The following is a 26942-nucleotide window of genomic DNA, read 5'->3' as shown; positions in this document are numbered from 1 at the left end:
CTGGCTTCCCATTGAAGTCCGGGCCCAATTCAAGGTGTTGGTGATTACTTATAAAGCCCTAAACAGCTTGGGTCCTGGTTACCTGAAGGAGCGCTTACATCCATATATGCCCGCCCGCCCCTTGAGATCTGCGGGAGAGGCCCTTCTCTGGGAACCCTCTGTGAAAGAAATTAGGAGGGTAGGTATTCGGAGGAGGGCTTTCTCTGTGGTGGCGCCCAATCTATGGAATGCGCTCCCCAGAGAGGTCCGCCTGGCACCGTCGTTATTTGTTTTTCAGCGCCAGACGAAGACCTTTTTATTTAAGCGTCATTTTAATTGTTAATATTATGCTTATTTTATCTGGCCAGGGCAACTTATTTTATATTTTGTATTTTTTATTTATTTTATATTGTTAATTTTAATTTTATATTGTTATTTTTGTATTTTATTGTGTTGTAAGCCGCCCTGAGGCTTCGGCAAGGGGCAGTATAGAAATGTTCTAATAAATAAATAAATAAAAATAAATTTTCTCTTATCCAGTCATTCTTCACTATTTCTACAAATCCTACAGTCTATATGCGATCACAATATATGTATGTGTATTTTTATTTATTTATTTGTTATATTTATTTCACACCCTTTTTCCTTTCAGGAGCTCAAGGCAGTTTACATAATTCTTTTCCTCCTCTCAATCATATACTCATAACAACAACTCTGTGAGGTAGGCTGGACTGAGAGTCTGTGACTGGCCCAAAGTCACCCAGTTGGCTCCATGGCTAAGTGGGGACTAGAACTCAGGTTGCCTCAGTCCTACCTTCTTAACCACTACACCACAATGGTAATGCTTTCTACATGCATTAGAAACTACATGCATTAGTTCTAAACTCAGATATGAATATGCATATAGATAAATATAATCAGAAGCTATTCACAGCCTTTTCACTTAAATAAATACTCTAAATTTCAGTATATAGGTACCTTCAAAACTGGATATAATTCATAATCACTCAGAATAAGCTCCCAGTTGTCAACTTCTAGATTTTGCAGTGCTGCTTTCCATACAAAAATATTGTCTTCTTTTTCAAGGTACTTAGTTAAACACAGTGGCACACCATACTTAGTGTAATTATACCTATTTAAAAAAATCATACATAAGCACATTCAAATATATGGCCAGACAGATGTGCACGTGCAAACACACACATGCATGCACTAATGGAAGACAGAAAGATACTGAAATGAATAGATCATAACAGTAGGCAAGAAAAAGGCAAGCTCCTGAAATAGTTTTAAGCAGAGCTCACAAATGAGTACTTTGCTTACAGAATGGAAGGATTCTGTCTTGCATTGAAAAATGCATCACCATCTCTACCTAAGAATTAACCTTACTGAGAAAAATAAAAAAACTATAAATGGAAAATGCTAGGTGGTCTAACAGCTCTATTTAGGTACTGTCCATTTCTATTCCAAAACTTTTCATGTATTAAGTATGAGAAAATTTTCAGAACTGATACAAAGTAAATGAAACCCTAAATATGTATCTGCAATAGCTAAAATACACAGAATTTTGATCAGAACCAGGGTATTAAAGGAAAAGCAGAAATAGAAGAGAGACAAGGAAAGCAGAGTTTGAAAAATGCAGACATTTCAGAGATATGGCAAAGACCTGCAGTTCAGATTAGTTAGGGTAGCGCCATATATTTATTTATTATATTTATTTAGAATGTTTGTATGCTGTCCCATCGCCTGAGCCTCGGGACGGCTTACATAAAATCAATAAACAAAATACAAATAGTGAATAAACAAAATACAATACACGTCATAGTGGCAGCTAAGATCAGTACAATGGGAGAAGCAGCTTCCCAATTGAAGGATCTGCATACAACAGTAAAGAGAGCAAATCATTTCTGCATTGTGCCACATCCAATAGAGCTTAACTCTAAAGTGGTTGGCATGCAACTAGTGAAACTACAACTCCATATGGAAGGTCTTGCTGAATCAGTTGCAGCAGGCAGCAAGATATACTCACGGTTGAAAGGCTACTCACTGGTGACATTCCAGGTAGGTCATTTAGAGAAGAAGCGAGTTGAGCTGGAAGCAAAGATCAGGAAACAGACTGAGGCTGGAGAAGGCAGGCTTGGTGAACTGAGCTCAGAACCAAAGCAGAGAGAGCAGGACCAAGACATAAGCTAGAGGCAGAGCAAAAGGTATGTATTTGGAGTGCAAGATCAAAGATGTCTGGAAGAACAACTCATGCAATGACAAGAATCTGACTTGGACTAAAGTCCTAAATACACTTACTAGAGACTCAGATCCACTGAGCTAACTGGGACTTAGTTTTTCATAAGGATTGCACTGCACTACTGCAATCTCACATAGACCGGAAAACAGTAGGTCCACTGAAGTTAGAGTACCTTTGAGTAAGCAATTTAGAAATGTCCTTTAAACTGTGGACTGGTCACAAACATACTCACACTTAGAGCAGATCAACTGAAATCAACAGAACTTGGATTTGTCATGACTAACTTGTTCCACGATTTCAACAGATCTACTCTTAAGCATGAATAAGCCTGGATTCAACCATACATCTTTCTGAGTAGGTCCATTTAGCATCATTAGTGTACACTGATCTATTTTCAAAGCTGAACGGGAGAGAAGAAACCAATATGGGCCAAGGAAGTCAAATGTTTAATATTAGCCTGAATCCTATTAAGCCCAGAATGTAAATCATTGTTTTATTTAGAACAAACCTTTCCCAGCTGAAAAGAATTTCCAATGAAAAAAAATCAGCTAATTCTCCTGACAACCTACTGCAATACTGCATTAGCACATGTTTGCTTGTTCTCTACACGAGCTCCCCTGTCTCTTCATGCATTTACACTGGTTCTGGATCTGCACTGAGATAGCTGATAAGGTTATTCCAAAGAGTTGTGGGATTAGCCCAAGCAACATGTATGAACTACTATCAAATCCACCCCCATGTCTCCTTCAGCCAACCTGGGCTAATCTAAGTCATCAAAGGATCCAAAGAATGTGACACAAGGTGCCACTCTGTACTCCCAAAGCAAAGCTGGTATAAAGAGAAGATGCAAAGAATAGGATATCAATACTGTTCATGAAAAGGAGACAGATGTAAAAGACAATACTGAGGTCAGTTATCTAGCAAAAGCTACCTATAAAAGAGGTACTTACCTTCTCAGCTCAAAAGCATCACTAATCAACTGTAACCTGTTGACAACAGGAATCACCTGTAAAGAGGATGTATGTGTTTAATGGTTCAAAGTGTCTCATTAAAAAGCACAATGGCCACTGTCTTTCAAGATATTCATAAGCATCCCCAATGCTTCAAGTCAAACATTTTAATTATGATTTGTAATATGTATAATATTTATATCCTGCCTTCAAGGCAGCTTGCATAATTTTCTTCCCCTTCCCTTTGCTTTTATTGTGCAATGCAAATACAAAATGAAACCATGCCATTAATGAATCAAAACATTAGAACAGAATAAAATTTAACAAGATCCATAGTGCTATATATATACATACATATTATATATTGCCATGTATTAGTTATACATACATGTCAACAAAGGCACCCCGAATAGCCATATATTTATGTATTTGTAGATTACACCTAAAGACAAGCCATTCAAAAATCAAGAGTTTCATTAAATCCTCCATGCATTGTATTATTGCAAGGGGCATTAATCATTTCAATATTATAATATTAGTCTTTTAGCTGTGAAAAAGATGCAAAAATCCATTTAAGTTGGCCTTGTATTAAACTCCAAGAGATGGCTAGGGAATTCAAAAGAACCTGTGTATCCTTAAATATTAAAGAACTTTCCATCACCATATTAATCCAAATTATTACCTCTTCCCAAAAGGAAGCTGCCATTGGATATTCCCAAAACATATGAAGAAGAGAAGTATTAGCAGCACTTCTCCAACAATTGGCCAATTTAATTAAGCCCTTATCAAAGAGATGTTATGACGTTTTAAAATAAATAAATAAATAATAGCTATTATACTAAAAACATCAATTTTTGCTGAATTGAGTATAGCCTAAGATCCATGACCCCTTCCAAAATTGATAATAATGAAGTACTCCACTTACTGGGCAAGAGGTGCTCTAGTTTATTATTCCATTGTTGGTTGAGACCCTGTGTATCATATTTATTATCTGATAATAGATATTTGAATATTTGAATTGCAGGCGGATGCAGCTGGTTGGCCTTGATCAATACCTCCAATAACACAGGCAGCTCTGAAGCTGTAAAAACTGCAGAATCAAACTCACCTTCTAATAAATGGTTTAACTGCATAGATTACCATGCAGCCAAAGACAGCAATTTATATTTAACATACAAAGCAGAAAATGGTAAAAAATATATCAGGCCTCACAAGTTTATCCAAAGTAAAATTCAATCTGTTTGTCCAACAAACAAAATTGGTAATTTTTAAATCCAGATTGTCCCGTGAAATTAATTTTGCATGAGAAAATAAGGGCAACTACTACCACAAACTGGCACATTATCTGTTTTGGGATGAGGAGAGCCTAATGCAATCTACTTGAGAAGATGACCCAGAAATGAAGATTCCAAAATTGACCAAGGAGAAGAGTCTTATTTAAATGGAAAGGACTAAAATCTAGTGCAAGTAAATAAATAGGACAATGGTATAAGAAAAGGTTGGCAGGGGAATCCACCCTCTTTAATGAAAAGCTGTATCCTTTTCAAGGATATTCATGATGGAATGGAACCCCATAAACATTTATGAAAGACACTAAGCTTCTGGAAATACTTGGCAGGCATAAACAAACACCCTGTAAAACATGAACTGTTCGAAGTATTACATTCATTTTAACTATACCTACCCAACCCCGTATATTTAACTTTATAAATGCTCATCTGCCAATGTCTGTTGAGATCTCATTAATCAATTCACCCAAATTTAACTTAATAATTTGTGATACATCTCTTAGGACAGGTATTTCCAAATAAGTAAGAATCTCAGCACAAAGTCTAAACTGCCAATAAGAAACAACCTATGGGATGCATTGCCTCCAAAAGACATGAATTCTGACTTTGATTAATACAATAACCAGATAAATGTCCAAAGTCATCAACTGACTGCATTAAAGCTGGAACAGATAGCTGGAGTGCCAAAATTGAGAAGAGAATAAGATAATATGTTTAGATACTAATGCATTGTGTGCAAATCCATTAATATTTGATTTGTCAAATAGTACACACTAAGAGTTCCAAAAATAAATCAATTATCAATGAAGAAAGAGGACACTTCTCTCTAGTATCTTTTTCAAGTAAAAAATAAAACCTTAGGCAAGATTCCACTGGTCCTGTTTCATATAAAATTCTAGCCCATTTCTAAAATTCTGGAAAAAAAAACAGAGTTTCTCAATGGGGCAAAGATAAATTGCCAATAAATTTATCAAGAGCTTTCTCTGCATCCAAAGAAATAATGGCAGGTGTATCTGTGCTAGTCTTTTTAATGCAATCAGATCCACAACCATTCTATAATTATCAGCCTCCAGCCTATTTTTAATGAGTCCCACCTGAAGTTGGACTAACACTACAATAACCTGTAGTCTGTTAGTCAAAATTAAAGCTAACATTTTAATATCAAGGTTAATCAACAAAATGGGTTGGTAATTAGCAAAGAGGGTATGATCTCTACAATATATGCATCACTGAGTGCTGAAAAAAGAAAAAGTAATTCAAATATTGAATTGTATAAATGATACAGTTTGGGAACTAGGAGGATAGAAAACATTGTATATTACTTAATTGGATCAGGTACTTTTCCTGTTTTGTTAGTTATTATGTTCATAATTTCATCAATCTGCAAATGCACCATTAAAAACTTTGTAAAGGATTTAGACATAGACCTCTCCCATTCAGTCTCTTGTCAGCTGCTAAGTATCTTGTCTGCTGCCATCAGATATGCAATTCAAGATGAATGTAAAAAAAGTATGAAAAGTTCCTCATTTGAAAATCAGATATTTTCAATTATATGCTTGCAGCCTCTTCCCTTTTACATCTTTTCTTAATGAGCATACCAACACTGCTAGGACTTTTCCAGAGCTGACATTAGATGTAGCCATGGCTTATTACATAGAGAAATATTTGTATACTGCCTTCAGATTGACTCTTCTATCTTCTCCATATATCAGCCAGATCTATATTAAAGGCTACTTGCTCAACCTTCCTTGCTCTACTTTCATCCTCTGTTCCCTAAAACACTTCTATAGAAATTACATTACCTTTGGGTCACTGTCAAGCATTCTGGCCAATCTTCTCCAGTACATTTCATCATAATTAACTCTATAGTAACCAGTCATGTTCACATTTAAAACAATCCAATCATGTTCTGATAGTTTCATTTCTGGAAATATTTCTGTGAACAGCACGAAGAGGAAAAAGTTGGCATCTGGAATCTATTTAGGCATCCTGGTTACAAGAAAAGGCTGAAAGTGGAACTGTTACCTTTTTTATGGCAGAAACTCAAATCAAATCTCATATATAATGACAGTGCATCCTTAAACAGCAAGCTATTCCGCACTTCTGACTGAATTCAAGGAAATGAAAACAACCCTGCTTCCGGTAAGTTTGGATAAAACCTCACTGGATTTCAAAGACATACAAGGTCAATATTATACTAGAGTCTGCACACTGTAGAATTCAACAGTATCATACATTTTAATATCTGAATGTAACTGTAAAGCATCCAAAGCACTACTTTACTGTACATTAAGCTGCAACAATTTTGGTCACCATGGTATGAGCAATAGCATTCCCTGGTTAGCATGATGAACAATAGCCTCCCTTCCTACTCTTAAGGCGCAGAGGTAGCAAGGAAGAAAGCAGGGATTATCTGGCATTTTGAAAGTGACTCCCACACCCTCCCTAGTTCCAAAATAGGAAGAAAGACTGCTGGGTGTTGGCAGCTTCAGTTTACACTGGTGGGATTTGAAAAAACTAAGGAGTGGGCATAATCACAAACAATATAATCTGCCCCATATTACAATTTCCAAGTGACACTGCAGAATGCATATGCACAACAACTGCAAGCAAGTTTGGAAAACTAAAAAACAAACAAACTTATTTTTCTAAGTATTCTCTATTAAATCTTATTATTGCAACACAATGCCCCTGTTCAGGGTTCCACTTACCATGCCCTCTTCCAGGTACTCCATTCTATTCTCCTTCCCTCCAGTTTCCTTTCCCTGCCATTATCAAAAGTTATTCCACCTTTCATGGTCCCACTGGGCATGGGGAGTACACTATCCAATTAGTGTTGCATTTTTGTGCTTCTGCAAATAATGTGGTTTCTCAAGCATGTGGATATTCACTTAAATAATTATACACATTTGGGCTTTAAAATGTTTCTTACAAATACATAAGATTGCATACTGCAAACAACAGACAAAGGAAAAATACTTACTGCTGCTCTTATCAAGCCACACTAAAGGCTGAATAGTTCCATTTTTTATCCAAGAAATAGGAATAATCCACGTCTTACTTTATTAAAAACAAAAATGGATAATTATTTCTTAAACTTAAGAGAAATAAAATGTCAACTTATATTTCAGAAATGTTTTCTAGAAAACCTCTCAGCCTTTTCTTTGAGATGCTTTATAATCTTAAATGTGCAATTCAAACTACATCAGTACCTAAAGAATAGGCATCTTAATAATAATTGAGAGAAGCTGGAGATGATCAGTTAAACCCTGAGTTTTTGTGTGTGTTTGAATCCAATTGATTTCATTCGGATTCAAGTTTCATCAACATTCTCTAGAAACTATCCAACAATCACACTTTCAATATGCATGGTAGTGCTGGAAGGCCAGGGCTCTAACTGCACGTGACAATTGTATGTATGTATGCATGTATCACATCTGTTTGCCGCCCCATAGCCAAATTTGGGAAAATATCACTGAATATATAGGCATCTCAGCGAAAGCCTATCAGATATACCAAAGCCCACGGCCTTGACTAATTCAGCGAAAAGATGGTATACAAGGCATCTTTCACTGACTGATGCAAACTGCTTTCTAATACACACAGAGAGACATACACAGAGGTTTGCATCACTGAACTGAAAGTGCAGCTGTATCTTTGGGGCTGTGATGTCATGCTTTGATTGAAAGAGGACAGGTGTGCTTAATAATACTTACTTATCTCCAGTTTTTACCTATTACATGAAACCAAGGTCTGGTGAAATTCATGGCATACCCCAGCCCAGCAAAGGGGATGTTGCAGTTCAGCTATGAGCCATGTGCAGTGGCTTTCCAGTTGTTAGCTATGGAAAGTGAAGGTTCTAGGACACTTGACACTGATAACTCACTATGCACACAAAACTAACTCAACCCAGTTGAGATGACCCTCCAAACCATTGCTTAGTGGATAAGAATGAGTGATCAGGGCCATGTGTTTTCCTCCCTATTCATACAATGCTTCATTTTCAGTTTCTTGTTTGACGTAAATCATTATTTGCTATGATACCCAATGTGGATTTCTAAGTCTGATTTGGTGGGCAAGCATCAACCATGGCTCTCATATTTGGAAGTCAATGTAAATTATGGACTTTAATTAAAAGAGAGAATTGACTAAACTTGGTTAAATCAATTTTTACAATTCTAACTTCCATATTAATACAAATGTTTTTTTCTAAACTAAGCATATATGTATGAAAAAAGACATACTTTGTACTTTTTTTTCCTTCATCCATGAAAAATATGTCCTGACTGATGTTCCCGGAGGAGAAATTTACTGTTAGGAGAGGGAAGCCATTTTGGCAGGTCCAAGAGTCCATTATAACTTTTACTGATGCTGGCAATTGGAGGTCATTCTGTTCATCTACTGTCTTCAAGAAAAGTTATAATTAGAATAGAGTTTACCTTATATAATGTTATCTCTGAACTTATATTGACATCAAGTATTTCAGATACCATGAGCCAGTACATATCGGTGTAATCCCAGCTTCTCTGGATGTCTCACCAAGGGGAAAACTCAGTGCATTTGACAGATCCCTGGCCCCAAACAATAGCCAGAACTCTAACAGAGAACAAAAGGAGTCAACTGGTTTAGAAGGATCAGCAGAGTAAGCCATAAAAGTTGGGATTTCAGACACAGGCCCCAACACAGAGTCTAAGCCAATGCCCTGTATCATCCAGAAGTCCTTTAAACCAGAACCTCTTGAACAGGAACCTCCAGAGACAGGACCTCCTGAAGTATATTAAGCTGAGGAGCTTGTCCCTGTCTTCCTGTTGAATCAAGCTCCCTAGAGCTTCTTGTTAGTACTGGAAACATACCAAGAGAAGACAAGAAAAGAGTGCTAAGCTTCAGGACTGCAGACTCCCTCTTTAAGGCTTTTTACTTTTCAGAAGGGGCCTGAGCTCTGAAAGGGTAGCTTGCTCATCAGCACCAGACTTTATCAGAATAAGTTGGCTGACGGAAACTATCCAATGTCCCAAAACACCATCTTCACATAACTTCTAGGCCTGCAGCATGCAAGGAGAAGTTTAACCAAACGGAACTTTATTTTAAGCTTCATAACAGCAGGAAAGGGGTGTGTGTGTGTGTGTGTCAATTTTTGTTGGAATCATTGCTGCTGTCTCAATGAAAATCAGTCTCACTAATATTAAGTAAAGTAAATCCAGTGGCATAGTTGCTAATTATGCATTAAAACTAACATGTTGGTGTGGCTCAGAGACAGCAAGCATACCTTTTGGACTTCCAAATGATTACAAGGTTATAACTGAATAATATCAGTTTAATTTTTATGCACTCCTTGATGACCTACTCATACTTCTTTTTGCATATCTTAAGGGCATAGTTCCTCAAATGCCAATTCAACTCTTACAAGTGGCCCAGGTGGCCATCAGTTTTAGTTAGAATAAAGGGTAAGCCACCTTCAATTGTTGATTGATGTCTTCAGTGGTGACATGAAGGCCCAGAAAAAAAATGGAAAAAAAATCAGAAACATTTTTTCTGAATTTTTCCAGTTTTATTATGGCCTTCACATATCTAAGCTTAGGGTCTGAGATGTGGGTATTATGGCTGAACTTACTAACAGGATAACAGCTAGAGAAGAGAGGTTAATAAAGGATTTTTTATTATTAGGCCAAAAAAGCTCAGGACTCATTAAAACTCCTTTATTTGGGAGGAGAATGATTATATATTGGGTTTCATATAAAATGGGTTGTGTTTATATTAAGACTGCCTTTAATTCATCACTATCTTTAATAGGAAATGTGAGCATTATGAGCAGCAGTACTGGGTGTGATATCACAGTGTGTTATGCAAATAATTAAAATACATGTAAAGGAGAGGAGAGGAGAGGCTAGGCTGACCCTAAGGTATCCTAGAGTAACCATCACGTCCACTGGAACGCCATTTGTATACTGCTCATGTAAGTTGACCATCGGAACTAATCTCACTGCAAGGCAGTGAAGACTTTTTCCTAGCTATTTGAGAGTCAGGAAGGATTGCGGGCAATGTGGAAATCAGCTGAGAAGCTGCATTTAACTGCTAGGGGCAGCTGGGCCAGGAAACATTATCCCAGGGCTCAGCCAGGTGCCTGGAAACTGAGAATGGGAGGAAGAGGCAGAAAGCTAGTCCTGCATCATCATCGCCCCCCCACCCCCACCACTACCTTGCATTTATGGCCTGCTTTTCTTCCTCTTGCAAGGAACCAAAGGCAACATACAAGGTTCTCTTTCTCTCCTTACAACAACAGCCCTGTGAAGTAGGTTAGTCTGAGCAGCAGCAACTGCCCAAAGCCATACAGTGTCCAAAAATCTTAACCATTATGCTATACTAGCTATCTCCTTTCCACTTGTTTCGGAGAAGAACAGGGGGCCCAAGATGCCTTGCAAGCAAGCCAAAGAGATCGTGGAGTAAAATGCAATCCTTTGATAGCGCTGAACAAATTCTGAGATTGCTGAACCAAAGCCCTTTTACTGCCCATTGTTATAGTAAGTATAGTATAGTATAGTATAGTATAGTATAGTATAGTATAGTATAGTAAGGGAGCTAGCAAACAATTGCAAGTTTTAAGCACCTTTTGAATGTGATTCCATAGGTCATCCTGGAAAGCATTTGAAAAGGCAAATGCACTCAAGTAGGACTGTGGGGGGAAAAGGCAACATTATTCTCATTGACAAGACATTAAAAAAAACAAAAGTCATAATTCAAATATTCAGTAAGCTAACTGTTGGTATAGCTTCTTAAACTTACATTTAATGCTTTTAAAAACAGTCTTTCTGTCAAAAAGCTGGAAAACATCCTGATGATGGCAGCCCCCTAAGAGATATGTATTTTTGTAAGGATAAGAACTTTATTAGTTATGCAAGTCATGTAATTATTAATATGGCATTCAGTGTTTTCTTATTAAACTATAGGTTGACTACATTATATATTATGCATTATATATTATATATTAGTTTCCTTCCAAACTATTCCCCATACTCTTACTTTTTATGCATAAGTGATTACACTCGGCAAACGATCACACTCAAGGTGGTAACTCTCCTCTTTTCCTCTCAGTCCCCCAGATGGTTACCCTGGAGACGCCTTGAGCCACAAGACTTAGCTGACTCTCCTGCTGCTCCCTCCATGCCCACCAAAGTGACGGGAATCAGCTGGGTGGAGTGCCTGGTTGGGGCGGCAGCACCAGGCTGATTCTCCTGTTTGTTCCTCATTCTTGCTCCCAGTTGTGAGAGAGGGACCCCCAGCCTGGCACCCACACAATCACCTTTTTTGGAAGTGGAAGCAATGAGGGGAAGGCAGCACTTGTCACCCTCTCATTCCCACTGATTATTATTATTGTTTAAAATTTTTGTATCCCGCCCTTCACAGAGTCTCAGGGCGTCGGTAACATAAATAAATAAGACAGAGCATCACAATAATATATGATATCAACGTTAAAAACAATGTTAACATTTAAAATGTTGGGAAAATAAAAAGGTTTTGGCCTGGCACCGAAGAAGCACCAGAGAAGCACCCCAAACCTTCACAGGTGCCAGGATGCAGACAACTCTCTGGCAAGCAGGAGATGGGGAACAGTGGTGAAATCAGCTGAGCTGTGCAGCCCCCAGCTCAGTACCACTGCCCAGCTGATTCTTGCCCCCTGCATGTATGCATGTGAGGCGATCAGTGGAGCAGCGCTGTTCCTTTCCCAGTACCAAGCAGCTGATTGCCCAGTCCTGTGCTAAAGAAGATCTTCAAGGCAGGAAGCAGGCAGAGTAGGGATGTCTCTAACAGCTGGACAAAGCACCAACTAACCGTGGCACTCTCTGATTAGCTTCTTGGCAGGAGGGGCAATGGGCAGTGGTTCCGGCCTTGGTGACACAATAAATGGTGTTTTCTGGATTTAGACAACACAACAAGCTATTGTAGTGCCAAAAAACCACAGAATGGACTGTTTTTCTGTTTCTAAAAACCAAATGTACCATACTAAGATACCATGGTGGGGTCTGTACAACATGACAGAGCAATAGTGATCAAAAACTACAGTGGCTTTTCATTTCGTGTGCACCTGCCTATTATTTTAAATTTTAAATATCTGTTTCCTTAGTAGCAGACAAAATATCTACCATGCAAAAATACAGTGTGGCATTTAAAATGAAATTATATGTGGTTATTTGAGGACAAGCACAAAATGCTTTATTCAGGGCAGGGACATGCACTCAGACTAAAATTATTAAGGAATATTTCACAATGTATACAAAATGCAGAAGTGAAATTTCTCATGTTTCTAAAACAGTGTAAAGGTCAGAAATGATGCTGCAGAGAATAAAAAAGGCACTTGTGGCATCACATCTGAAATTTGCTAATGGCATTTGGAAATCTTATGCTGTAGAATTTCTTCTCTATAATTCCAGATGTTTGGCATATGTTCTGCTTCTTCAGCAGGGAGAACATGTGTTTTATATGTGCTCTGACCTCCCTATTGAGCAATTCAAAAACTTCATTATATTTCAATCTGCGTGCATGATTCCCTCTCATCTTCTATCAACAGGAAAAGGAAATCAGTTTTCCACTTCTCCTTTGGAAGAAGTGGAAAACTGATGTCCATACTTTGGAAATGAGATTCATTATATGAATCGCATTTCTATAGACATTAGTCCTGACTTGCTCCTCTCTTTCTACGTTGATTAGTACCCCTTCTCCTAAAACTTTATTCACTGGAACAGAAGCAGATTCCCTTTTTTCTCACATTACACAGTAAGTGTTGTTGCCCTGCCACCCCATTTCAAATAACATACAGAGTATTCTTGGACAATTATGTATTGAAAAAGCTTTATTTGCTGATTTTACCTTCTTATATGTTACTTGACCAAAGAGTTCTTGTATTGTTGTTGTATCACGATCTGCATCTGTATCTGATAAAGTCTGTTGTTCCATTCCACTATCTATCAGCAATGTTATTAACGTAACTTCAGAGGTAAAGATTTGGTCCTGAAAATAACCATAAATTATCAATATTTAACTAAAACAAGACTACCTTTCATGTTACTGCTAGGATATTATTAATTCATGGATAAGTTTTGGTTTTGTTCATTTTCTATAAAAAGCTTTTAATTGCATTCATATATGGTTCAAGGAAATCTGTCAATCTTGAAATTCTATCCCAAAAACCAGGGTAATTACAGAAATTTCAGCAAACTATGGCATCACATGCTAACTTTATTTGCCATCCGTGCTATAGAATCACCATGGATTAGTAACATTTATCAAGAATATCAGTGCAGAAATAGCAACAAGACATCGCTGCAGCAGAGGGCATCACTAGGATATAGCTTAGGCAAAAGGTAGGGCACCATGAGTAGTGGTTGCTGGATTTGGGGCACCCACTGAATTGAGGAATTTCCAAGCTTCTGACAGAGAAATGTGGCAGTAATGGGTTAGCCCTCACAGTAAGCAGATGCAGTAGTAAGATGAGATGTCATGAGTTCAGTCTGTAGACAGACATTCATGAGAACAGGCAAGTCAGCATTGGCAAAAATAGGGAAAAGGCAGGACTAGTCCCAGTTTGATGGGAAAAGCAGGGGGAGAGTAAAAACACCTTGCTGCAGAACACTCAAATGCTGGAGGTACCACATTATAGTTCCCATTAACAACAAGGCACTGGAAACTACACTGTAGTTTTGAGAAAATATATTAGAAAATGGTTCTTTTATTTGATACCTACCAGGGACACTGAGGGGTCAATGTAGTCTGCAGCTAGATACTCTAGATAAACTGCAAATCCCTCATTGAGCCATAAGTCGTTCCACCAGGCCATGGTAACTAGGTTTCCAAACCACTTAAAAGAGAAGAAAAGCATCGTTAAATGCATTTTCATAAAATGCTATTCTATCAACTTGGCAAAAAGAGGAGTTCATGACTTGTATCAGGGATTCCCCGCATGGCACCTGCAGGTAAGTCCACTGTCACCCATGATGGTGTCCCCAGTATGGCACTCACAGGTACCCACAGAACTCCCCCTTTCTATTTAATATACATACATGGATTTGCATGGCTTTTTTTTGTCACAGAACGCACCAGAATGGCGTTCCGGCACCTTTTTTTGACGGATTTTTTCCACAGATTTTTCCAAGTGATTTTGAATCGCCCTGTCGGGAGTAGCAGGTCGGCAGCAAAAATCATTAAAATAGTGCATGTGGGCTGCTTGTGTGTCTGCGCTGATTGTGAGGGCGCTGCTCGGCTTGGGACGCTGCTCGGCTTGGGATTGGTTGTGTGGTCGCGCGCTGAGTGCTTACTGCCTGCAGCGACCATTATGTTTATGTGTGTGTAGAGTGACTGGCCATGTGCAAAAGGTAAATAAGTTCTTTATTTTAAAAAAAGTTGGTGAATTGAAAATCTTTTTTTAATTTTTAGTGTAAAAGTGTGACCCCAAATTTAAAAATGGAAAAAAAATACTAATTACTTCTCAACCACCAGTCCTGTTAATAAAAGATTAACAAGATGTGAGTTCCGGCACTTTTTTTTAACAAAAAAAGCACTGTGGATTTGTATTTATTCATAGCAATTCATATGTAAGAAATAAAATTCTTCATAGATTTTAATAATATTGGATCATTTGAAGATAGCATCTTTATGCCACCCATTCAGATATTAAAAGTATTGTTTTAATTGCAGTGCATTACAGGAAGTATTTATCCTTCCAGTGTTACAGTATCAGCCTTTTAGCTGTCGAGCATCCATTTATGCTGATCACTGATTAATTTTCATGAATCTGAGGCAATGGATTTCACCTGTTGAATTACAGGTCTATGGAAATTGATACATATAGCACTAATTCTGGCTCTTTTGCATTGGCTGCCTGCATTCTTCTGAGCCTGATTCAAGGTGCAGGTTTTGACCTATAAGGCCCTGTACAGCATGGACCCCAATACCTGACAGAGTCCCTCTCCCCTCCTGAGTTCCTCCCAGACAATACAGTCAGCATCTGAGATCTTCCTCCAAGTGCTACAACTAAGAGGCTCAGAGGGTGGCAAAAGAGAGAAGGCCTTCTAAGTGGTGACCCCGTTTATGGGATTATCTCCTCTCCAAATTCCACCTGGCACCAGTTCTGTAATCATTCCAGCACTACATTAAGACTACCCTACTCTACCAAGCATTTAATGACCATTAAATTCCAATTAGTGACCATTAAGGGTGTTTGATGGCATGATGGGGCATTTGTGTCAGCTGCTTTTAACAGGCTATTTGTACTGGAATTGCTTTTGAATTGTTTGTAAAAGCTGTCTATTGAAAAAAGTTGTTTCTATATTTTCTGTTTTAATTGTGTTTTGTGAATTATTCAGCTCTTGGGTGGTATAAAAATGAAATGAATGAATAAGAGGCTGGGCATAGTATATGGGCACTAATAAATACAAATAATATATAAATGGCTATAAAACATGAAAACTGTCTTTTATCAACAGCATGCTACATGTTTCTTCTACCTGATATGAAAAGTTACACCTGAACATGTTTAAAGGTACCTGGTGATTCTCATAATTTAATTTCATGTTAAATTTCAACAGTGCAGTTACAGTTCATTAGAAAGTGCCAAATTCATTCTAAAGATAAATAAAAGTACAGAACATTTTACCACATGCCTGATGTACTATCTCATGGGAAACAATATGACGAATACTTGTTTTTTGGCTGGTGAATTTTTCTTCTGGGCGAAACAATAATGAAGCTTCCCAAAAAGTTATTAGTCCCCAGTTTTCCATAGCAGCAGCTCCTGTGTCAGGTATTGCAATTAGATCTACATTGGTTAAAATAGAGGGGTGGGGGAAGAGACAGCTTTAAGAACATAATTTTAATATGTTTCCATGGGTACTTCTCTGCTTACCCATAAAGTCCCAAGATTTTCAATGGTTAGAAACAAACAAAATAATTTTTTGGTGTAATTCTCTCCTTTTCTATGATTTACAGTAAACATAGCCTTTAATTACCACTAATACTGCCATTAATATATATCTAATATAAAGAGCCCTACTGAATAAGACCAAAACTCCATCACACACAGCAGCCTCCCACAAACTAGTACCTTGTGTAATATATTTACTACTGTCTCCCTTTTCTATTCTCCATAATGTCCCATAGTGAACATCCTTCCTGGGCATTGGAGGGGAGAGGGGGATAGTAAAGTACCCACCACTCACAAAAAGGGGTATAGAAAATTGAAAGGAAATTCCACAAAGTGCCCTTTTATTCCCGAGAGGGTAAGAAATGAGAATTCTCTAAACTTTTTTGAGAGCAGTGTCTTTTCAGGGAGTTACGTGACTTACTTACTTTATTTATTTTGACCATACCTAATCACAGGTGCCCAAGAATGCTGTGTGTGTATCCTCTTTCTATTAGACATGTAGCCAATTGCTCTACAGCCTTTGATGAAGGGATTTCTTCATGTCGCCTCCTCCCCATATCCCAAGCGGACTTTAACTGAAGTGCAGGAAGCCACAGAGACTTCAGGCTGCCAGAGATGACTGTGCAATCAAAGCCTGGACATTTGTTCACAGTCATTGGCTATCTTGTAATTATGGTAAGCACAAAAACCATGAAGTCATGGGAAATACTCTAAAAGATTGCTTTCCCTTTAATTTCTTTTGGGAAGCAGTTTCTTCCCACAGGATTTGATAGAAAGCAAGTCAGGAACAAACTGAAAAAGCTGTCTCTAACCCTGTTCTGACCGAATGCTCCCCAGTGAGAGCACATGGATTCTCCACACACCACAAAAGGCGATGGAAGCATCAGGAATACTAGAGAGCTGTCTTCATGTTCTGCTGGCATCTCCACTAGGTGCACCTCACACAGACCCCAACTAGCAGGTGCTGTCCCAATGGTGGGTCCCCCTCTTACAGGCACAGTAGCATCCAACAGCTACTCATCTGGCCTTTAAGTGTCATATCCTTCTACTGAACTATATAAGCCAGTGGTTCACAACCTTTCCACAGCTGGGGACCAGCAAAAACAGGAAAACCATCTTGGGGACCGGTGAGGCAGAAACAAAAAGCACCATGCACATAATATGGTATTTTCTGTATTAGTTGCCAAACACAATACCAAAGGAAGGAAGGAAGGAAGGAAGGAAGGAAGGAAGGAAGGAAGGAAGGAAGGAGAAACTTCCACAAAACAATCAGAAACCGAGCAACAAAAAAGGCCAACAAAAGAACAAAATACCCAAATTGGCACTGTGTGGCTCCCAGCCGGCTCCCACCGAGCCATCTCTCCCCTCCCTGCCCGCCCCCGGTGGCACAGGCACTCCCCCCACCCCCAGTGAATGTGATGCCAACCAAGGAAGAGGTGGTGGAGCACAACCAGCCACTGCTCCAATCCACAGTGAGTGGGATGCGCACACGCACCCACACAGGCCAGCGCGAAATCTCCTGTGGAACAGTGCCAGTCCGTGGGGACTGGTGGTTGAAAACCACTGGTATAAGCTACTGCAAACCACATTAAGCAACTTCTTAATAAAAGGCAATAATACAGTTCATATCTTTTAAGATGCAGGCTAAGAAGTCACACCACAATCAACAGGTTTGTTTCTGGGGTTACAAAAATATAGCTTTTTGCTTAATGCTGCTGTTTCTCAATTATTTTCTAAATGAGCAAATCAAACCAGGAAATAACAGGTTAAAGGCATTTTAAAAACAGCATTACACAATTACAAACACCAAGAAATATTGTCAGCATTTAAACATTTTAAGTGTTTTTCAAACGGGCAAACAAGCATACCTGTTTTTGAAAGAGGGTAACTGATGTTAAGCAAGTCTTCCATAAATGAAAATATGGGTCCAGTGATATTTAAAGCATAGTCAGCCAATCCTTCTCGAACTGCATCCTTCATAGCCCAAATGCGTATCTACCAGTGGGCATAGAAATATTTATATCAGACTGTAGCAAAAATATACTGTGAACAGTTTACGGATGAAGTTAACACAGAGATGCCAATTTTGCCCCACACTAGCTAGATAGCATTGCAGGGCAAAAGTGTTGAGTAGGAGGCTGAATCATTTCACCGTCTAATCAACAAGTCTAATCTCAAGAGGTCCACCCTAAACATTAATATACTTGACAATTACAGCCAGGTCACAAATACCCTCTTTTCAGAAAACATTTCTGGGAGAGTTGTGGTGGGGCAATTGCACACATTCTCGGAGGATATTGCTTATCTTGACCTATTCCTGTTTGGGTTTGGGACCGTTTTTTGAGACAGGTATCAGATGGTTCTGGTCATACCTACAGGGTCAGGTGTGGAGTAGTCACTGGAGGCAGGAGGTGCATTGGCCCTCTTACCTTTGTCGTATTGTTCTGTGTACACTATTTAATATCTATATGATGCTGTATGTATGTATTTATTTCTATACCACCCCACAGCCAAAGTTTGCTGTGTGATATCGAAAATTAGGAGATGTGGAGTGAGGTGTCATCAGTACACTGATGCTACCAAGCTCTATTTCTCTGTAACAGCTGGCTCAAGCCTTGGACAGGTGCCCAGATGCAGTGGTGGGGTGGATGACAGCCAACAAACTGAGTCTGAATCCTGGTAAGATAAAGGTTCTGTGGGAGTTAGCTCACACGTTCAGGAACTTGGGTCAGTTGCCTGCTTTTGACAGGATTACATTCCTGGAAAGGAGGTGATGCACAATCCACAGGTGGCCACAGATCTTATGTTGCCACTGCAGGCAGAAGCATCTTCCTGAGGTAGGAGTACCTTGTACTAGCTGCGGAAGTTATGACCGTTCTGGACATTCATGCAAAAGGATAGCTTGACCACTGAGGTCCTTGCACCAAGAACCTCAACACCAGATTACTAGAACTTTATCACTACAATCACTAGTACTATTACCACTACTACTACTACAATAGCCAAAAACTGGATCATTATTATATTATAAGGCATTGACCTTTATGGTTGGGCCAGAAGCTACTGTTGGTACAGAACGCTGCTGCCAGGCTGGTAACAGTTACAGATTACCGACAACATATCATGCCTTTTTAGGAAACTGTACTGTTAATCTGTATGCTGTTGGACCAAGTTTAAGGTCCAGGTACTTTTGTCTAACTCCTAAACAGTAGCATTCTTAAGAGATCCTCCATTCCCCCTACAGGTCTGCTTGGTCACTGCAACCATCTAGAAATACCCTCCTGGTGGTATCCAGGATTTCAGAGGTCAGATCCATGATGACTCATGATAGGGCCTTTAATCTCAAAGTATGCACTTAGAATTCCCAAACACTACATAATAGGCAGGTTCCAAAACTTAGGGTTTTTCATCACCCACTGAAAGTATAACCTTTCCACATCTGGCATTCCTTCTATATGAGGGTTTAGAAAATCCTTTGTATGAGGATTTAGACATTTTTTTCATGCAAGCAATTCATAAATGATGTAGAAAGAAGTGAAATTATCAGATAAATACAGCAGGAGGTGGGGAAGGGAGCAGGTTGCAGCTAAGGTAGAGGAATGCAGAGAGAAGGAAGAACTGGAATGAGGGAGTCATGGCCAACAGAGAAGAAAGCTAATGAAAATCTCCATCAGATAACGAAGAGAGCAATGGAAGAAGTCAAGAAGAAGCACCTGAGATAGAAGAAACAAAAAGTAAAATATTGACAGAGAAAGAAGCATTTATTGTTAAAAGAAGTAGCACTTATTTCTGAAAGCAACATGTCCACCTACCTGCCCAGTAATACTGTCTTAAACAATTTGCCAGATTACCATTTAGCCTTTTATCCTTGTGTTTGCCTAACTTAGATACTTACCCAGCCAGAGTGCAATGTACATGCAATGGCCAAAGGAAGATTTAATTTTAAATTAATGTGTAGAATTAGTAATAACTCTCACAACATAACACTGAGGGATCCACTCCCAAAGGCATAATTTTACATTAATAAATAAAACATTTAAAATATTTTCCCTCCTTTCCTTATAATTCTGAAAAAAATCATTACATTAAGATTTATTAAATCTAAAGGTTCACCAGGGAATAGATACAATTCTTTTAAGGCAAATTCTCTCGACAGGTAGTCAATAGACCATCCCTATTCCAAGTCAGAGGAACACCCTCTAAGAATGTAGGGGGGTAAAATAAGGAAGCTGAGCGCTTAAGGCGAGCGGACCCTCAAAAGCGTGCTACAGTAGTCTTTTCCCTTCCATGAAGATATCCTGCAGAATTACTGTCAACATACTATACCAGCCATCAGCAAAAGAAGGGATGCCATGATTCAGAAATAAAACTTAAACAAGTAGAAAAATAAAACTAGGGGTCTGAGTCATACATAGACAGAGTGAAATCAGTGGAATTTAATTTGTCTAATTGAAGAACAGAAAAATCTGGATCTGTCCCAAAAGACGTAATCAGTTAAACAGCATTAGAATCAAATCCCAAGGTTATTTTGCTTGATCAACAGAGAAAGGAAAGGAGGTGCTCCCCCTTCTTCATGACTTAGTAACAAACTCCAGGATAGCAGTTCCCACGATCTCTGTGGGAACAATGTAGCTCCCGGGGACTGGCTCTTGGAGTATGAAAAGTAGTCTCCAAACAAACTCACCCATGATTCTCTTCCAAACAACAGCAGTGCCTCCAGCTGTACTGTGGTCAGGAAAATCCTTATATAAGCCAATTCTACTATGACTGAGACAGTTGAGGGACGTTGCACATTAGGGGTTGAACCCAGGTTTAAGTGGAAACAGTTGTGCTAGAAAAATGCAATTGCTCAACCCCAACTTTCCACGGCAGCTTGTGCCTCCAGTCCTCTGGAAATGCTACACAGAGCCAAAAGAACCTGCTGAGTAGAGTGACCTGTCATAAAGGACTAGGAGTACCCCAAAATCAGGTGGATGGACCTTCCATGTGCAGAACCTTTCTTCTCACAGAAGGCAGATTCTGGCTTCAACCCCCATTTTCAGGACATATGCTATTATATAATTAAACATTATAACTTATTTGTTTACCAATTTTATATTTCCTGCAGTTTGTAGAGTCCTCTGGATGGTGTACACTAAACATAGGGAAATACTGCAGAACATAAAACTCAGTCGTACATGCAAGTGTACACTCCTAAAGTCTATAATAAAAGCAATGAATGTAATCACCTTTTTGCCCCTCTCTGTTCGGGTGACATGATCAAAGTTACAGACCACAAAAGCAGTTATATAAGTGGACATTTTTGGACTTGTTTCATATGTTGTGACAGTCCAGTTTATGCCTGTGGTCAGGTTTATGTCTGCAGTCTCGTTTATCCATCCACTCGCTGTGCTCTCGTTCACATCCTGATACTCAGATACATCTACAAATATATTAATAATTAGTTAATCAACAGATATTATTAAAGTTACTCTATTATGTACATGAGAGAATGAGTTAAATGCATTTAATGCATGTATTACCAATATTAAACCCTGCAAGTATTCTCCTGTCACACATATACAAACATGCCTGTACTTGCATGCTTGCAAGATTATCAGAAGTGCTATTTTGCTCCTGACAATAATATTTCAGTGTTCCTTGGGTGAACAACAGGGAACATTTAAACCCAGCAGATACACAAACCCTGTAACTCCTCCCCTTCTCCACAGAATATGTTATTATGACAACAGAATCATTATTGGCCTGGAATTTAGGATTTTTCCAAGCCAGGCTGTAGGAACTATAATAGCATCAGAAATATGAACTGTATTATTGTTTCTACTAATAGGATGGGCCCAGCATTATTGTGGGCACCATTGCCTTACTTACCTATTTCTGCCATGTTGGAAAGAGCTACATAGCTCGGATGGTGTACAATACTGATGTTAAAAGTCGCTTTCAGTGCAGGCTCATCAAAGCATGGATAGACATGCCTCGCAGCTGTTGGTTGTAGTTGTGATGCAATCAGCCACCTAAATTGAGGGTGTGAATAGGGATAAATTCAGTCATCTGATCCCAGTATGGTGTGGAAACAGCCTTTCGCATGCAAGTCTCCATAGTGATGCTGCATGCACTGGTCTGCAAGGTCTGTAACCCAATCTAATTAGCTTGATATGCACACATAGAACCCTGAGAAATAAGCTCATCTAAACCAATCAGCTTGGGGGAGTTAAAGAAGAAGAAAACATTAGACATATTAGAAAAGGAACTAGGGGAATGCCAAAAAGAATACTAAATATAAATTACATAAGTAATTCATGGCATAACTTATCAGTAACAATATATTTCTAATGCTAAAGGATTGTATTTGTTTACCATTTCTTCTAGGTCAATAATGTAGTAGATATTGAGAATACATCAATGTATTCTAACAGAAAAAGAAATATTGATTGTATTTTCACTGTTATTTGTATTTCTGAATAATCACTTAGCTGGGTCAACTGGGCAATATACATTTTAACAAATAGTGCTAAATATAACATCAAACAGTATAATACAATAATTACAGCACAACACCATGATTCCAACTACAAATCCACCAAAGCGAAGATTAGATGTGAATTTGGCCCTCTGACCTTGTAAAATCCCTTTGAAAGAAGAGAATAGATGACAAGGGCATTGTGAAGCAGAAGGCAGATTGTTTAGCAAGCTTTCAAATAAAAAGAATGCTCACCATGATGCAGACAAATAGAAAATATTTTGCTCATAAAGCTTCAGAATGTATTTGTTTAGAAGAGGACAGAAAACAAACTGAATTCCAATTCCACTTTATTTGGCATACCAGACCAGATGTATGTGGCTTAAAACAGGCCAAATAGAATGTTATTTTCCCAAACATCAGCTTTGCATAACAACAGTACTAATTAATCCTTTTCAATAATGGTATATACTGGTTATAAATTCTATTGGAAACAAACAATTTCTGTAAGCTAAGAAAACCCCTGCACTGCCAGTATTATAATCTTGTTATTAGCAATAAGCTCACTTCATATCCTCTGTATAGCCTTAAGTGCCTGATCCTGCTTAATTTTGAAAGCTAATTAGGGTCAGGCCTCATTGAAAACTGGATGGGTGACTTAAATGTGATGAACTGCCCAGACAGCTTCAGCTATGGGTGGTATAAAAATGTAAGGTAATGTGATAATATCAACAACAATAACTGAGACAGGTTTGGATATAAGCTCATTCACATTAAACTATTTAATTCACATTAAACAAACTATGTTTTAACATGACATACAAAAAGTCCTGGGATGCAGGGAATTCATAACTGGATCTCACAGCATATTTTCTCCTCCTATGAACAGTAGTAGGGGACTTGCTGGTTTGGGGCTGGGATGTATTTTTCTTTGTGCCAACCTCTTGAATCCAATCTCAGTCTGACATACTTCACAGGCTAGTGAAAATGGTGTAGGGCAAAACCATACCGTAACAAGTGATTCGGAAAGTTTGGTAACGGGTTGAGGAACTGCAGTTAAGACATAGGCCCCTGCCCATAACAGAATCAGGATGAATAAAGATTAAGGGTACTCCTGGCCCAGTCTGGAACATAAGGCAAATGGGGCATAGTGGCAGCTGCACTACCTAGGAATAATTACTTATTCATTAATATTGGACATACTTCCAAGTAACAGTGCTCACGGCATCTATCACTGCAATCTTAAGAAATGTGAGAACTGAGGCAGCAAGTGTGATAGGGAAAAGTTACAGGGCTTGCGTATCAGCTGGACCATGCAGATTTTTCTGCTGAATGAGAGTTCTAACAAATACTTGATTCCAACCATTGAGCACTGTGGCTCAGTGGGTAAGATGCTAAGCTTGTCAGTCGGAAGAGCAACAGTTCGACAGCTCAAATCCCTAGCGCCGCGTAACAGAGTGAGCTCCCATTACTTGCCCCAGCTTCTGCCAACCTAGCAGTCCAAAAGCATGCAAATGCAAATAGATGAATAGGTACCACGTCCATGGGAAGGCAACAGCGTTCTGTGTGAGAAAGTGTCTAGTCATGCCAGCCTCATGACCATGAAAGCATCCTAGGACAACACTGGCTCTTTGGCTTGTAACAGAGATCAGCACCGCCCCTAGAGCCAGATACGACCAGCACGCATGTGCGAGGGGAAACTTACCTTACCCTACTGTTGAGCCAACGAGTGTTGAAATATTGCTGGATAGTTGCTGTTGTTGTTAGTCACAAAGTCATGTCCGACCCATTGCGACCCCATGGACAACATTCCTCCAGGCCTTCCTGTCCTCCACCATCCCCCGGAGTCCACTTAAGCTCACACCAACTGCCTCAGTGACTCCATCTAGCCACCTCATCCTCTGCCATCCCCTTCTTCTTTTGCCACTAACTGAATAGTTAGATAAATACTAATGCTGGATATTTTCCCTTTTGGTTGCATCTGACAGCTATGAAAAGGCAAGCCATCTGACAGTATCTGTATATTTCCTATACCTACCTGCACTTCTGTGGGGCAAAGCCCAGGGTAGTTACTTGTTAGACCTTGCCAGCAAGCATTCCCCTGAATGTCGCGCACATGAAGCTCCCCATTCCTGTACCCATACAACTAGAAATGTCCACAGTTGTACATGTGTGTGCAAAACTTATAAATAATAATAATACAACTATTTGTGAAAATTAGGACAGACATTTAAAACATGATTGACAGCCACGCCAACTTGTAACTAGGAAGAGGCTCCAAACTAGCCTTTTGAAGGGAGCATCTATAGCTGTCAAGTGGAGATTATAAAAATCAAAAGGAAAGAAGCCAACACAGTCAAAATGACTCATGATTGCAGCAAGTACCATCCATTCCCAAGAGTGCAGCTTGGGCTTTTGGGGCAGCTGGCACTGTTGGGGCATGTTTGGCAAGAGCTGTTTGCTGCTCTTGCCAAGTGAGTCAATAGCTGATCTTCAGTAGCCACAATGGGTCCTGTCTTCTGAGTTTGGATGACATAACAATCCATCATGGGTACAACAACCCTCCACCACAATCCATGGGATGCCAGGGGGGTTGATACCCTCCAAAAGACCACACTTCGGAGGATTAGTTTGGGTTCACACAACACAACCAATGATGTTATGCAAATTAAGTCAAAGAAAGGGCCTGTACTGCCTAATGGGGCGGCATATAAGTGTGCTAAATAAATAAATAAGTCTCCTTCAGGTGAGCACTAGCAATTATCATATCCAATTTGGCACAAAGACTGGCAAAGGTTGTTTAGGCTCACCTACGGGGCAGAAAGAAACTAAACAAGGGAAGATACTTCTTTAGCTGAGTACCAGCAGGAAGCCTTAGGACTCCACCAGAGACTGTTTAACCCCTTTCTCCCAGGCAGTCCTACGGCTAGGGCTGGACTTCAAGACCAAAGTCCAAGCCCTGGCCAAACACCCACACAGAGAGCAACAGGTCATGGGGCGGGGGCACAGCTGCCCTAAATTGGCAATGGGCCTATACTGGTTGACACGGATGGCTGAAGCATGCAAGTGTGTGTGTGTATATAGCATGACTGTAGTACCAGGGGCTTATTTTATTATTTTTCCTTTAAAAATATGGCATCCCTTTCTTACTCGGATGTAAATGTGGAGCAGCAAAAGGCAACCTTCATTTTGTAACTGTAGTTGCAACAGGGCTATGAATTAAGGGAGCCTATAATGTTAAGCTGTGCATGCCCAAGGTGTTTCTTTCCTAAGCAATTTGGCAAACTTGTTTTTGTTCTAATATATTTCGATAAAATGTAAAACAACGGTAAAATACGGGACGTTGCGGAAGGGAAGAACGGTGCGCTTCGCAAACGAATATGGCTATCCAAAAGGGGCTCCCGCACGTCTAGTCTACGTTTTCTAGTCCCCCACACCATGGAAGGGGAGAGCCACGAGCAGCCTCCTACCTGCTCTCTCCTTCGTCCTCGTACGTGTTGAGGAAGAGCCCGTCATACTCGTGCGGGCCGAGGATCGTGCCCTGGAAGGCGAGCTGCACCTCGTAGAGGGCGCCCGCGCTCAGGTTCTCGCGCAGCTCCAGCACCACGTACTCGTTCTGGGGCGCTGGCCACAGCTCGGCCACGGGGACGCTGCGGCGGCTGCCGTTGGCGCCCGGGCCCCAGACGGCGGCGCTCCGGTAGGTGAGGTCGGCGCTGTGCAGCAGCACCGTGGCCGTGGCCTGGCGGCAGCGCACCGTGATGTTCACGCGGCCCGAGTGCGTGCGCGGCTCGGGCAGGCCGGGCGCCAGGTGGGGCCACAGCAGCAGCGAGTAGTGCGCGGGCGCCAGGTGCGCGGGCAGGCGCCACTCGTCCCATGGCCCCGGCGGCCGCGCGGGCGGCGCGGCGCTGGCATTAGGGCTGCCGCTAGCGCAGGGCGGCGGAGGGCGCGCCTCGGCGTTCTGCCGCAGCCGGGCGTCCTGCAGCCCATGCGCGCAGCGGCCGTAGAGGATCCCCAGCACGAGCAGCGCCAGGAGTAAGGTGGCCAGCAGCAGTGCTAGCAGCCCGGAGGACTTCTTGCCCAAGTAGAAGCCCGAGCGCAGCTTGACGCCCAT

General features: G+C 40.1%; 1 protein-coding gene across 1 annotated transcript in view; it reads right to left on the bottom strand.

Moving 5' to 3' along the window:
• Positions 1-26942, bottom strand: part of LOC123031325 (aminopeptidase Q-like) — a 43833-nt gene extending 16891 nt beyond the window's left edge. The window contains exons 1-14 of the mRNA XM_044446160.1: positions 26302-26942; positions 22243-22385; positions 21600-21793; positions 18240-18366; positions 16112-16266; positions 14197-14310; positions 13323-13463; positions 11241-11306; positions 11065-11130; positions 8705-8865; positions 7444-7520; positions 6263-6396; positions 3172-3227; positions 958-1111 (exon numbers count right to left, since the gene is read on the bottom strand). Coding sequence (XP_044302095.1) covers positions 958-1111; positions 3172-3227; positions 6263-6396; positions 7444-7520; positions 8705-8865; positions 11065-11130; positions 11241-11306; positions 13323-13463; positions 14197-14310; positions 16112-16266; positions 18240-18366; positions 21600-21793; positions 22243-22385; positions 26302-26942 — 2229 coding nt within the window. The remainder of the gene's footprint in view (positions 1-957; positions 1112-3171; positions 3228-6262; positions 6397-7443; positions 7521-8704; positions 8866-11064; positions 11131-11240; positions 11307-13322; positions 13464-14196; positions 14311-16111; positions 16267-18239; positions 18367-21599; positions 21794-22242; positions 22386-26301) is intronic.

The sequence above is a fragment of the Varanus komodoensis genome, unplaced genomic scaffold (assembly GCF_004798865.1).
Source record: "Varanus komodoensis strain SLA01 unplaced genomic scaffold, ASM479886v1 scaffold5, whole genome shotgun sequence".
NCBI lineage: Eukaryota > Metazoa > Chordata > Lepidosauria > Squamata > Varanidae > Varanus > Varanus komodoensis.
This window is presented reverse-complemented; position numbering and strand designations above follow the sequence as displayed.